The following is a 13,985-nucleotide window of genomic DNA, read 5'->3' as shown; positions in this document are numbered from 1 at the left end:
GGTTATCCGAGGTAAATCTATTTAACATAGTTTATTTCCTTGATTTGCTAAATTCATGTTTACTCTTAGCCAAGTTTCAGAAATGAAGACGCGTTATCAAAATGTGTCGCAAATTCACTTCGCCTGCTTCTTGCGTTATACAGGTTGGCCTGGTAAGATTCTTTGCAAGATCCAACGATTCTTTGAAGCTTGGACCAACAATGCTGCTATCTTAACGATTGCGTTGATCGTTGCTGATCGATTCATCGCTGTATTTTTCCATCTGCGTGGACCAATTGTTTCTCATAAAGCATTCCAGCTAATAATCGCCTCATAACTTCTCCCAACATAACCAGGGTGCATCTTTCTTTACGTCCATGATCTCGCTGATTACGGTGTAACTGTGTACATGTGGAAATATGGGAACCAACCATCCCAACGTAGTATAACACAATCTACACAACAGCCGAATTTCATCATGTTTTCTGCTCTGCCCCTGTTGGAAATCATTATTCTTTACACCGCCATTATTTACAGAATATGGATGCAAAAAAAATGCCAAGGCAACGCGACGACAGCCAATCAACAGGTAGATTTTAAAGCAAAAGAGAACTTCCCTAAGATGCTCATTATAGCTGTTCTCATATTCTCATTATACTGGCTTCCAATCAAAGTTTACACTATGATTGAACTTTACAGTAGTTCGTTTTGTTTGAATTCAACTCTGCACTTCCTTGTCCTTTTTTTGTCTATTGTCAACTGTGCAATAAATCCATTAATCTACATCGCATTTGTCGTGAAATCATAAATGGCTTCAAGAATATCGGGAAGTGTTGCCTGATTTTCCTTTCTGATGATCTCCCTGGTATACGAAGCACGCCCCAGCTTGGATTTAACAGAGAATCGCCATTCGGTAACACATCGTTATCGTGGGCTGAAGATAATTAAGAGGGTTGACTTCTTTGACTGAGGTCAAGGAAATGTCGGAATAGGCAAGTCGTGTGTGTTGGGCTTAGGGCCAGTTATGATTGGTTAACACACAATGTTAGATTAGTTTGATTCCATGATAACATTAAAAGGTAGAGCTATTAATTCAGACAATCGAGGCATGGCTTTCAGTCTCGAAAAAGTAATTTGATAAAATCTTTCCATCCATGTATATGATGTAATAGTGATATTATCTTGTCGCATCGATATATTTTCTGAGGCAGCTCAACAGGTAATAACGATAAAAATCATTGAAAGAGAAAACATTTTGAATGAGAAGTACAAAGTTTAACCCGAATTTTTTTCTCAAAATGGTTTTGCTTGAAATATGCTGTTACATTTTTTGAAAGTGAGCCTTTGAGCATCAACTTTTCATTCGTTCAGTGTTTTTGGTATCAGCAAAAGTCTTATGTTGTTAATCATTCATTAGCCTAATGGAGTTAGCTTCAGTGAAAACAAATTTCCAAAGGAATAATGTTTGTTTGCAGAGATGATATCTCCAAAGTCAATTTGTGGTTCTGCACCAGACTATAACTTCAAACTTGATGAATGCGAATTTAGGGTAATCTTGAATTTTAATATCGTATCGTTGAAGCTTTCTTTAATCTTAGGACTAGGAAAATAAGGAAGTTTTTTTCTTAAAAAAATGCGAGTCAAGATCATCCGCTAATTTCACAAGGTTACATTTGTTACGTGTAATTAGCAGAAGGTCTGATCCCGCATCTTCCTCTAATCGAGAAATTCATGGAGACCGTGATATAGAAAAAAGATTGTTGATTGAACACTAATATTTCCGGGATATCAGGTATCACTTCATCTAGTTTTCGATCAGGGAATCTGAAAAATTGATCTGACCCAGCACGCACGCTATAGTATCCCCACATCCTTATTCTCGTTAAAACAAGATAAAGCAAGCATGTATTTGGCTGCATATCCTTAGAGCAGAGATGTCCTGGAGCAAACTCACCCCCTCTTGAAGTTTTTTTCAACTCCACATAACATGTCAAACACGGAGCTTTAATAAGCTCATCCAAGTACTTTGTCCTTGAAGTCAATGCATAAATTGTGATGACATATTTTTTCTAAAACGTTACAAATCTAGAAACGTTTGAGGGAAGGTTTGTGGAGCGGCTTCTCAAAATCGACCTCTAAATCAACAAGCGTGCTCATGATCAGCGGTGTTGATTTCGTTCGGTTTGGCCGCTCAGGAAGAGTTCGGCTTTTAACCCCTGCCCAATAGCGCTGACTTTTAGTTGAAAATCAGCGACTGTTGCGTCGAAGATAGGAATAAAAATGCCGTTGTTCGAAATTTACCGAAAATTGTTCTATATAATGTCCTCAAAATCCTCGATAACATTGATTAATTTTATTTATTTTATTAAATTATTTTATTAAAGTTTATATTATTAAGGAAATTTCTCTATTGATGTTCCCGTCGGATTTGTAAATTTCAAGCTTTTATGAAGAATAGGAATGGCTGTGCACTGTTTTGGACTGGGAACCCTAAGAAGGAAACGTCTCTGCGACAGATGTTGATCTAGTTTGATTTTCCCCATTGCGTCATTATCTTTTGACGAGAGGCATATAAGTGCAATGGTATTATTAAACTTGCCAAACTGTTCCGGCTCTGAAGAGCCCGTAATTGTTGTCGGTTCTTTTTCCAATTTTTCCGTCAGAAATACGTGACACATTTAAATACAGCGGAAAGAACTGCGAGGCAGATATTTATCTTTCCATCTCTTCCTTTGACCTCACAATTTTGCCTTTTTTTTTCACCCCCTCTTCACCTGCATCAAGAGCTATGACGTTTCTGCTTTGTATATCTAAATAAACTCATTTCTGATCGGTAACCAAGGATAACACATTTTCAAAAGAGAAGTCATTGGCGGTACACGAAAGAAAACAGTGTTTTCATTACATATGTAAAGCGCAGATTACAGTGACGTTTATGAACTTGGTGAATAGTGTATTTAATTTTTGTTGTCATCCAAGCATGTCTCCTTTTTTCAAAATAAAAAAAGAAGGAAGCAAGATTAACAATTCCCTATTGACACCGTGAAATGAGCCATGTGGGTTTTAAGTCCTGATTGTAAAATTTTTACCTTTTAAGCTAACCCTTCCGTTTCCAGCTGTACCGTTTACTGTAAGAGCAAATATAGTTCTGTCGCCTGTCCAATAGGAATCGCTTCTCACTGCAAGATTGGAACGTTTGTTTGCATTAGTGCCGTTCGTGATAATGGAAAACACGGCGCGAATTACTATTTTAATCTCCAACTCACGAGGATTTGATTAATGTAACCCTGATAACAAACTTATATTGATTTACTTTACATCATTTCTTTAACTCTGGATAGAAGCAAAATTAGACGTCACGGCGCCGAAACGTAGGCTGATCTCTACTTAAATGTCAAAAGGAGCCTGACAAGTTATGCTAAAATTGTCAAAACAGAAAGGCGACGGAGCGGAACATCATCCTTGTAATCTGCTACTTCGAACAGAACGATAAAGCTCTTTGTTCCACTCTTTTTTCTTCTATGAAGGTAAGGAGGATAGCATAATTAGTTTCCATTGAAGGATTTATAAAGGATTTATTCCCATAGCCGCCTCAGTTGGAACGCGGTGAATGAAAAGCAATAAACGTGTCACTTCATACTGAGCTTTCTACGAGATCAGCCGCTCTAAAGATAAAATGGTTCTAGGGCGTAGGTTTCAAACGGAGATGAACTGACGGAGTTTCCACAGTACATCTGAAACTCTCTCCTCAGGAACAGTTCTCCAATTCAAGTTATCAGTTTTAAAAAATAACTGTGGACAGGGCTTATTTCACTTAGTTTCCATTTATTTTAAGATGAAGATACGCTTTTGAAATGGTTCAACGTGATGTGGATCAGTTTAACCCTTCCGTGCATTGCCTCGATCACGTTTCGATATCGGCTACTGATATGAACTAGTCCCGATTCAACAGAATGGTGAAGCAAAATCAAACAAAATGAAAAGAAGGAGGCCGGCAATATAAAATTTATTTCAAGCTAACTTTCTTCGAGCATTAAAATTGAGCTCGACACAAGTATTGCTATGAGGGAGAAAATTGAGAGGAAGTTGTTCATGCTGAAATTAATTTGTTTGAGGTCAGATCCTGAAGATAGCCTTTGAAATACAATTCCTGTTTGAATATGCATAGAGAAAACAGTGATGAAAAATCTATCCATGACATCAGTTCAAGCGAACCTTTGTTGTTCTTGTTCCGCTTATCACTGATAGCAAGTCTATATAATGCTTTTAACATTCTGCTGGCTTCAGCTATGAAAACATTTAGGTAAGATTGTTGAAGCTATTTAGTAGTGCTGCTAAATTTTTCCCCTAAGAACAATAGCGAAAGCAGTACTGTTAAGGTGATCTATCAGTTTTTTTTTGGTTTGTTTTGTTATGATTTGTTTGTTCATCTTTTACATCTCAATTCCTTTTATTTTTCGTTAAATATATTTTTCTTCATTTTTAATTTATGTGGTGCGCTCACGCACTCAGTGCCAACTTTTATTTCGCCTTGGTTTGTCACGAATTTATTTTGTTTGTAGTGAGCCAACTCATATTTCAACAGTTCCCTACCTTCCAAAATGGCCTATCTCGTCGCAAAAAAAAATTCCTTTTCTCGTGTCTAATTCATAAAACTGCAAATATTCTCTAACGAAAAGCTATTCTCAATATTTTCTACTTGTGTATCATTTATGTTAATGATCTGTGTTATGCAGACAACGTACTTGTCTTTAAGTCAAAGTAATCAAAGCAAACGTTTACGCTTTTCCTTTTTCTTTCATTGAAAAGACATTTTGACACATATTTCCTTGTTCTTTAATCTCGTGGTAAAGAAGACGAAAATTAGAGAGGAAGATAATGTTGAAAGAGTTTACATATGTCAGATTATGTCTGCGAGACGAGTTTATCGTTCCAAATCAAAATTGCAAGAATAACTATCTTTTGGATAGTACAGAACTATGCACTTATTTTAACTAAAAACTAAATTATTCAACCCCATTAAAAAAGGTCCATATGAATTTTTCGATCATTAATCAAACACGACGAAGGTGTTTGACTGTCTGAAATTTAAATACTATGATTTTAGGTTAAATAAATCAATTTGAAAATGGTTCGTATAATGACTTTTTGAAACTTCCGAAAGATTCATCGTCACTGGAAGTTGTTCACGATTCCATTGTACACAGTTGTATGGAAAAAATGATCAACTTTGACCTAATAGACATCAGAAGGGTAAACCACATTAAAACTGCAATACAAACACTTTCCAGGTTTCAACTTGGATATGAAATCGAAAACTAAGCAAGCCAGTGGGTATCTGTGAGGCAAGGGAGCCAATTTATTCTTGCCTTGCTAGGAGTGATACATGGGGCCTTAATTTCAGCCTCAACGCTTTCATTCCCAAAATATAATAAGTGATTAATTTTCATAAAATTGATACATCTACAAAGGCACAAGTTAGTTGCTGAACCTTTATACTGAGGTCATGGAAGAGATCACGTTTGTTAACTCACGAGGTGATGAAGCTCTATGATTATGCTGTTTAAAGTAATGTTATTATTTCATTTATATATTTTTTCTATTTAAAGCTATGGCGTCCAACAACACCAGTTCCTGCCCTGACCCTGGTTCAGATCTCACTAAAGGAGAAGCTGCCGAGATCGCTAAAGCAGTCGCATACCTGTGTATTTTCATTCTGTCAACCGTAGGAAACTTTCTCGTGGTGGTGCTCATACTAAGAGACTGCCGCTTACGATCGGTCGCTATCAATCAGTTTATTGTGTCTATGGCAATGGCTGATTTACTGACGTCTTTTTTTAACATGACGATAGAAATCTGGATCCATATCAAATATTCCACTGGACAGCAAGTTTTCTGGTTGGATGGAGCTGGCGGTGTCATTCTTTGTAAGACTGTTGTTTTTGTTCAGGGTCTCTCCATAGCTTGCTCAGTCCTAACACTTGTCGCCATGGCCGTAAATCGGTACTTTGCTGTGTTTTTCCCACTCAAAATGGGTACCACAAAGTCTCTGTCCACCTTAACCATAGTTATTATTTGGTTGGTCTCCACGGTCACCGCCTCGCCAATGTTGTACGCCATGAGAGTCATCGAGAAACCAGATGGCACGCTCCACTGTATCGAGGATTGGACGCCTGCATTTGACAGTAAGAAGTCTCACAGGAACTACACCATCTTTCTGCTAACTATACTGTACGCGATACCCCTCGTTGCTGTCACTATGCTGTACACAGCTGTTGTTCGAAAGGTTTGGAAGAGGCAAGTTCCAGGAAACATCACTGCCCCAAATCAGTCCGTAGAGCTTGTCACAAAGAAACGCGTTCTCAGAATGCTCATCACAATTGTGATCGTCTTTGGACTCTGTTGGCTTCCATATTACACTTATTTGGCTTTGCTCTCCATCATTCACGGCTGCCCACCTGAGTACGTTTCATTCTTGGGTCTTTTCCTTGGTCATGCCAATTCCGCTATAAATCCATGTATTTATGCCATCTTCAACAAAGAGTGTCGTGCTTCTCTGAGGGGTGCTAAAGGGGCATGCTTTCCCACAATGCATGGAAGTCGCGTACCAATTATAGCAACAAATCAGAACACCGTGAGACAGACTGATTTGGGCTTCGAAGAGACATCACGAGGACAAGAACGAAGAACGCTTCTGATCCGCGAGATAAAGGAGATGAAGGAGATAACCCAGTCACCGCTAAGGATGTCTCCATTCAATTCCTTACGCCATTCACAAGTGCAATTTACGTGCTCACAATAAGAGACCAGTTCTTTCCATGAGAATGAACAAATTAATCATTTATTTGCTTTGCAGAAGGGGAACTGTTCCGGGCATTCAACCTTATTGAAAAAGGAATATCAACTGGGTTGAATCTTGTGACCTTCACGATAACAATACAATTTTTAATCTATTTATCTGTGCTATAGAGCCTCTCCGACCTTAATGTCATCGCTAATGGATTCTCCGAGGCGGTCCTGTTACCACTCTACGGTCGCAACGAGAAATTAAATTTCAATTCAATGTCGAAAAAATAAAAAGACAAAAATGTTATTTGTTGTTTGATAAAAAAGGTAGTCTCTAAAAGTAATAGGACTTTGAAATTTAATCGGTACTATTAAAATGGATAGAACAGCTTTCAGACGTAAGGAAAAAAATTCCTTTGCGTTTTTAGTACTTTTAACTATTGATAACCAAATATCCCCTCAACAAATACCTAAGAAAAGTGTCTGTTATGGCGTCCCCAAAATATAAAAAAAACTCGAAATAGCAAATCTTCTTTGTAATTTGAATTAGCGATCTAGCTGATCTAGAATCAGACTGATTTGGGCTTCGAAGAGACATCACGAGAACAAGAGCGAAGAACGCCTCTGATCCGCGAGATAAAGGAGATGAAGGAGATAACCCAATCTTCCTTGTAATTTGAATTTGCGATCTAGCTCGAAATCGTCGAGGAAAGGTATTGTTACCGTTCGTTTCCAGCATTAAGCATCTGACCTGGTCTTCGTGATTTTTTTGTGTATCGTAAACAGATGATTAAAACTTGATCATTACAGCTGTGAAAAAATGAACGGCTTTTCACATAAGAACGTTGAAAAGTCAGAGTCAGCAGTATGCGGAATCCCTGTATAGGACATGATGACCTTTTTTCATTTTCTGGAAACATATTAAGCTGAGTTGCAAGCAATTCGCCATTATCTTAGTTTTGGCAGCTACTTTCATCGTCGTTTTTATAGGAAGGGCTCTTCAGTACTTTTGAGCACAGTTTTGTTAATTCAGCGGGTGGATAATGAATTTGCACAATTCGAAGGTTTCATATATGGAGTGCATGTCAATTGACCTCGTCCACCTTTTTTTACTCTCTGCCTCAATTCCCTCAATTGGGGGGGGGGGGTGTGGGGCCGCTTTAGAGGGAGGGGCTAGCCGTTTAATATCGCAAGCAGGTGATAATTTTTTGGCTAATATTCGTGAGAAAACAAACGTAAGGACTCATGAATCGCTTTGCAAACGTATTTTGAAACAGAAGAGGCAAGATTGATGAAATTCTCATCATGCATTGCTTTTCTGGCCTCTGGTTTGTTTGGTCTGTCTCCCAGGGAATATTTAAGAACCGTTTTTTTTTCCTTTTATCTGTGGGTCTTGATTATCTGTAATATTGAGCCATGCAGTACCAGTAAGACGGAAATAAATACTTAAGTTCTTAGTTCGAGCTGCAACGCCAGTTCCTTTCTCTTAATCATGAGTAGCATAAGAAATGCAATTATGAGTTTCTGACCTAAATTATTTCCGTTGTATTAAGCCCCACGCGAATGCCTCGCATCCTCTAAGAATCACGCGACACTTGAACGACAAAAAAAATACAAAGATGACATCATTTATTAAGGCTTTGATTTTTCATCGTTGTAACACCAATTCAGTTTGTACATTGATGGTCTTCACATGGGAAAATAAACAGTGCTAAAATATACCTGAATTGTTCTGAGAACTTGAAGTAGTTTCGTAATACATGCACACTTATTTCTATATCCGGCTCATCTCCTTAAAGTCACTCAGTTTTCAGAGGGAGAAAACCGGTTACTTATCAAAACATCTGTCACTGGTTAGCTTTATATATATTTTTGCTCTGAAACTTAATAAATTCAATGAAAATTACGGCCAATCTAACTGTCGCTCTTAAAAACAGTTTACAGCGAGTTATATATTCCGAGAATGAGTGCCAGAGCAGAGCAGTGCAAAGAACCACGAAATTTTTCCAATCTAAATGATAGAATAAATATGATTTTAGTGATAATTTCTGCACCTTCATCAGGCCTCATTTTTTAATATTCAATCTTGGTAGTTTTAAGATGACTGCAAGCTTTAAATGGTGCTGTGATTTATTATAAATTGTCAATCCTAAAAACGGTTTGTTTCTAGGAAGCCGTTAAAAAAAAGTCGAGGTTATTTTCTTTACAATAATTTACATCCATTGTTGGATTATTTATTTCAGCAAATACCTCTAAAAGGCAATCTTTATGCAATGTAACTTATTTTGCCAAAATTGACCACGATAAGCCGAAAAATACAATTAGTTCAGTCTATAAATCAGTTCTTATTGAACGGATGTGATTTTCATTTGCGGCATTTGCGTGTAGGAAAAACTTGCGAATGGTTTATTTTGTGCATTGTTACAGCGCTGCAATGTACAAATACTGGGATTTTTATTCATAGTTCGCATCACATAAAAGTTTGTAGTATATTCTACATCTCCTTAATTGTTATTTACTTTTTAAGCGAAAATCAATACCGAGGCCATATTTTTTTCAAGCCGCTCATATCTGACAAAGTAACAAAGCTCAAGAACACGAAGAATGAAAAATATACATCAGATGCTCGTTTAATTGTTATTAAAAGCAAAAAGAAATATATAATTAAAACTTCTTTCCATATTCTTTGGAATCAAATAATGAACATTTATCTTCTGTCAGGCGGGTTTGGTTCAATGTCAAGAGATTGTCGGAAGAAATATAAATATATATTTTTAGTCCTCTTTAAGCTTATCTTGGTTATATATGCAGCTGCTAGTGCGATTGTAGTTTTGATCTCAAAAGGGGTTAGGCAATCTTTACAGTGTAATAGGTGTCCACTCAGCGATACAGTACGAGTGAATATACGCAGTGCCACTTTTTAGCAAACAAGAAATTTTGTTTTAAGCTTTTCTCAAAAGACGCTCGCCAAGGCTGGAGCTTATTTTTTTGCTCTAGCTTTCGACGGCTGAAACAACAAATTTCACCGTGATATAAACCGAGGCAGATAGGTTAACCCAAAGAAAATGAGCTGAAATCGTCGTTATCAGTTTGTATCGTTTTCATTTTCACACTTCAATACAGATTGCAATCTGTGGACTGTATTGGTTTGCTCCTGGAAGAGATAAACTGATAGTAACAAGTTCTCTTGAGTCTTTTCATTGCTTCGCCAGCTCAAAGAAAAGGTAAGGAAAGATGTAATCTTAAGTTGTTCCATCTGAAAAACAACGCGAAAAAGAACCTAAATTTTTAAGATTTATTTTCTCATTTATTTCAAATTAGAATGTCTGCTTCGTTTCTCTTTGATCACAAACAGTTTTCCTTTCCATCGGCAGTTGTTTCCTCTCTTCTCTCCTTTTCGGGTCTTAATATGTCACTGGGCTAAATTCTACAAAAAAGCTTAACGCAGGCAGTTTTTTTCTTCTAGCGCAAAAGTTTTTGAGGAGCCAGGAAAGTGGTTTACAAAAGTGCATGTCTTATATTTGGGAAAATATGACATAAATCTAAGTTTACATCAGGCTTGCTGAAAGGTTATTTTTTAATATATTCGTGTAGCAGAGATATAGGTCAAGGGATAAAAGAAAACATCGGAAGGATATGAAAGGACAACCATCCGAATTCAAATAAAAGTGTAGCTTTTCGTGGGGTTAAATTTGAATGGCAATAAAAATTGTTGTAATTTCAGGTAACTCTTCGACTTGTAGGCAACCAACCATTTCCTTATGTGTTACGTTAATCTCAGCCTAATTAGTAAGAAAATCTGTCTCTACATATCGAGAGGATGAACGTCGTTAGGGCTTGAAAAACCCTGATTGTTGTTTTTATTACACAAAGGCAAACTGGATTGTCTTTCAAATGTTTTGTGTAGTGTGTCACCTACTCATTCGTCCCTGTCTAAGCAAAGACATCTGATCTGTGTGTTTTCGAGTGCGTTTCTGTTAGCTTACTCGCAACATGAAGGTGAATAATTTAAATATTATGAAAAACTTATTGAGCTAGGTGGAACGTAAAAATGTTCTGAATAAAAGTATACATTGGTAAAGCAAAAATTTTGTAACTTATCGAAGAAAAAACTAAAATGATATTAAGTTTGCCGGACTCCTGTCGATCCTATATTTGACTGGGCTGTCTTTCAGCTGTGTTGTTAAAGTTTTCAGTTACCTATTCACTGTAAAAGTAAACTGATCTCCAAGTTACTCCCGATCATTCTAGCTCACTGCTTTACTCTCAATACAGAAATGTAAACATAAACACAAAGATACTTTCTCCTTCTGCTTACACAGACGTACACGTAAAAAAAAACGCTGATCGGAGTGTCTCCTGGAGGATAAAATTGTTTTGATTAAAATTGTACATTGGTAATAGCAAGTGATATGTAGTAGAAAAAAATCCAATTTCGTTAAACTTCTCCCGACTTTTGCCGACCATGAAGTCATCTTTTGTTTCGGTCACCTCTTTCGTCAACAGGTTTGATGGATGGCCAGATTTTGTTCATCTTCTTCTGTAAGATTACTCCTGAATGGCTCCTTAGCTTCTACTCTTCCACTTGCCACATAACTATCATCTGCCCGAAAAATTTTAGGCCCTACTTGCTTCTGCAAAAAATCTAAGAATTTAATTATTTAATTTACAATATCAGTCAGCTGTTTAACCTGAATCGCCGCTATAGACCACAGCTCTGCTCAGAAAAAGTCGTTGCAGTTCGCAATTTCTCTCTCAAAAAACCATTTTTTGGGGCACAATTATAAACATTTATATCAGAGTGGGGAGGGAAAGGCTATAAGAAAATTCCTGCAAAGGGAACCCTTCCTCCCCCTTCCCCCTTCACATCGAAGAAAAACTTTTCTCAAGGTCATCCCTACAAGTAGAAGTTGCTTCAGTCCTTAGATTTTGACCAGACTCAGGATTTTTTATTTTGTTTTTTTTAATCTGTCATGTTTAATCTACATGTCAGATCAGAAAACCATCCGGTTTGTGAATTAAAACAAACTGTTTTAAATAAGGCTTTAAGAACAGAGATATGATTAATTGTCATACATATAGACCAACAAATGATAAAAATCGAAATTAGTACGAAATCAGGGCGATTTTCTTCAAATTCGCTCATGACATTTTCTTGGAATATTTCTATTTCTTGGCAGTTGGAAGCTTTAAGCTCAAACATATAACTCGATCTTTCTCAATTTCTTTTCAAAGGGGTAGGAGTGTTGAAGGTGATATACTTGTAGCGATGATAGACTTAGGCTGAATTTTCAGTAAATATGAAGACTTTATCCTTCCCTTCCACGAGTGTTTCAAAGTGTTGATCAAAATAACCTAACCCCGGGATTAGTCACAGTTCTGCCAAACGTAATAAATCTTACCGTTACCCCAATAGATAAGATTATACTGAAGTTCTCTTGCAATTGTTGTGAATAAATTGTTAAAACCGAATTGATATCTGTAAATCTATTGGAGTTATTCTGAATAGATCAACTTACTTACTTACTCTCACTTCATAGAAAAAAAAAATGAATGACAACATTACCTTGAATACCACCGATTTACTCACTCACTGCGTGATCTCCAACTCGTCTCCGCTCCTACCCGTTTGTCAACTGTTGGCATATACGATCCTTTTTATCATGTCCATATTTGGTAACAGCATCCTCATCGGGGCCATCGTTAACTATCCCCGGACACAGACGATCATGAATTACTACATCATCAACATGGCAGTCGCTGACCTGTTGACAACAGTGTTTGACATGGCGGTACAGATTTGGCATTACGGTTTGTTAATAACAAATAAGCCATTTGAATGGTTTAGCGGTGTTTTTGGAGAGTTCATGTGCAAGTTTGTCGTGTTTATCCAAGGAACAGCGCAAGCTTGTACCGTTCTCACTTTAACTGCCATCGCCATCAACAGATTTCTCGCAGTGATGTTTCCACTGCGTCGTGCGGCAAGCAAAACCAAAGTGGTTATCATTCTGCTGCTCATTTGGGGATCGTCCCTCGCTATTGCGTCACCGATGCTTTACACTATGAGACTTCACGAAGGGCAAGGTGCCTTTTCTTGTATTGAGAATTGGGAGCCATTTTTCGACAATGCGTCATCGCCGAGACATTACACTCTGGCTCTATTCAGTTTACTGTATGTCGCACCTCTTCTGATGATAGCCATTCTGTACTCGGTTATTGCATTTAAACTTTGGGTGAGAACAGTCCCAGGAAACGTCACAGCGCCAAACCAACTGCTTGAGCTTGAGACAAGAAGGAAAATACTGAAGATTTGTATGGCAGTGGTTTTTATTTTTACACTTTGTTGGCTCCCCAATTATATTTACCTTATGATTCAATTTGTTCCTGAAAATAACGGCAAATGTTATCCCCCAGAATACGTAGCTTTCTTAGGGCTTTTTTTTGGTGACGCAAACAGCTCTATTAACCCGTTTATCTACATCATATTTAACAGTGAATACCAGAAGGGCATGAAAAAAGTCCTCAAGCGCTGCTGCATTCCTTGCAAGTCGAATAAACTGCGCATGTACTCTAGCAGAATTACACTCATCAGCTATCCATCCTTGCGGACCTTTAGGGAGCTAGAGTTAACACCTATGAGACAAACTCTGCACCAAACCAACAGCGAATTTAAGCAAGGGTTTATCATTTCTTGATTTAAGTTTACGTGAGAAAGCCAACTGATAAATATTTGGAAATGCGCGATCACCATCCTGACACACTGGGTTCTAACCTGCTGACCAGGTGACCATTCGCTCCCCCCTCCCCCTCCCTCCCACCCCACCCCAGAAAAAGGACACTTGATTACAGGTTACATCCGTTCAAACTGTTAAATGAACTACCCGAAGTAGAAAAAAAAACCATGGAGAATTATAAATTGAATATGCTGCACGTGACAAATTTACGCATCGTCTTTTACACAAATGGAAAGCAACTTACATCCCTTAAATCGTATGAATGAGGCAGTTTTTAAAACGCAGACCGACGATTGGCTCAGCTTTGGGTTTTAACCAGAATACGCGAACTGCTCCCTTAGCACCAGTTAGAAATAAAATCATATTTGCATCGATGACAAAAAAATAATTTACAAAAAAAAAAAATACTTCTTTGGAGAGATAAATTTCATGTAAAAATTTGATCTTCATTCGCTTGTCAGACATGAATCCCCTACAAAAAATCTG

General features: G+C 37.5%; 2 protein-coding genes and 1 pseudogene across 3 annotated transcripts; all 3 read left to right on the top strand.

The window, feature by feature from the left end:
* The first annotated feature begins 82 nt into the window (after positions 1–82).
* Positions 83–1,237, top strand: LOC113670809 (galanin receptor 2b-like; annotated as a pseudogene).
* A 1,955-nt stretch (positions 1,238–3,192) lies between these two features.
* Positions 3,193–7,072, top strand: LOC113670931 (QRFP-like peptide receptor). Of its 2 annotated transcripts, none has more exons than XM_027187145.2 (2): positions 3,193–3,506; positions 5,589–7,072. In XM_027187145.2, exon 2 carries the CDS (start codon positions 5,591–5,593, stop codon positions 6,779–6,781), a length of 1,191 nt encoding a protein of 396 aa, XP_027042946.2. In that variant the 5' UTR covers positions 3,193–3,506; positions 5,589–5,590; the 3' UTR covers positions 6,782–7,072. The 2 variants fall into 2 exon arrangements, with proteins under 2 accessions (XP_027042946.2, XP_089051467.1); XM_089195341.1 differs by lacking the exon at positions 3,193–3,506 and adding an exon at positions 4,264–4,282.
* A 2,526-nt stretch (positions 7,073–9,598) lies between these two features.
* LOC113670856 (substance-P receptor) lies at positions 9,599–13,904 on the top strand. The gene is made up of 2 exons (XM_027187046.2): positions 9,599–9,989; positions 12,306–13,904. Exon 2 carries the CDS (start codon positions 12,315–12,317, stop codon positions 13,458–13,460), a length of 1,146 nt encoding a protein of 381 aa, XP_027042847.2. The 5' UTR covers positions 9,599–9,989; positions 12,306–12,314; the 3' UTR covers positions 13,461–13,904.
* The last annotated feature ends 81 nt before the right edge of the window (positions 13,905–13,985 follow it).

This window comes from Pocillopora damicornis, chromosome 2, assembly GCF_964200805.1.
Source record: "Pocillopora damicornis chromosome 2, jaPocDami1.2, whole genome shotgun sequence".
Lineage (NCBI taxonomy): Eukaryota > Metazoa > Cnidaria > Anthozoa > Scleractinia > Pocilloporidae > Pocillopora > Pocillopora damicornis.
This window is presented reverse-complemented; position numbering and strand designations above follow the sequence as displayed.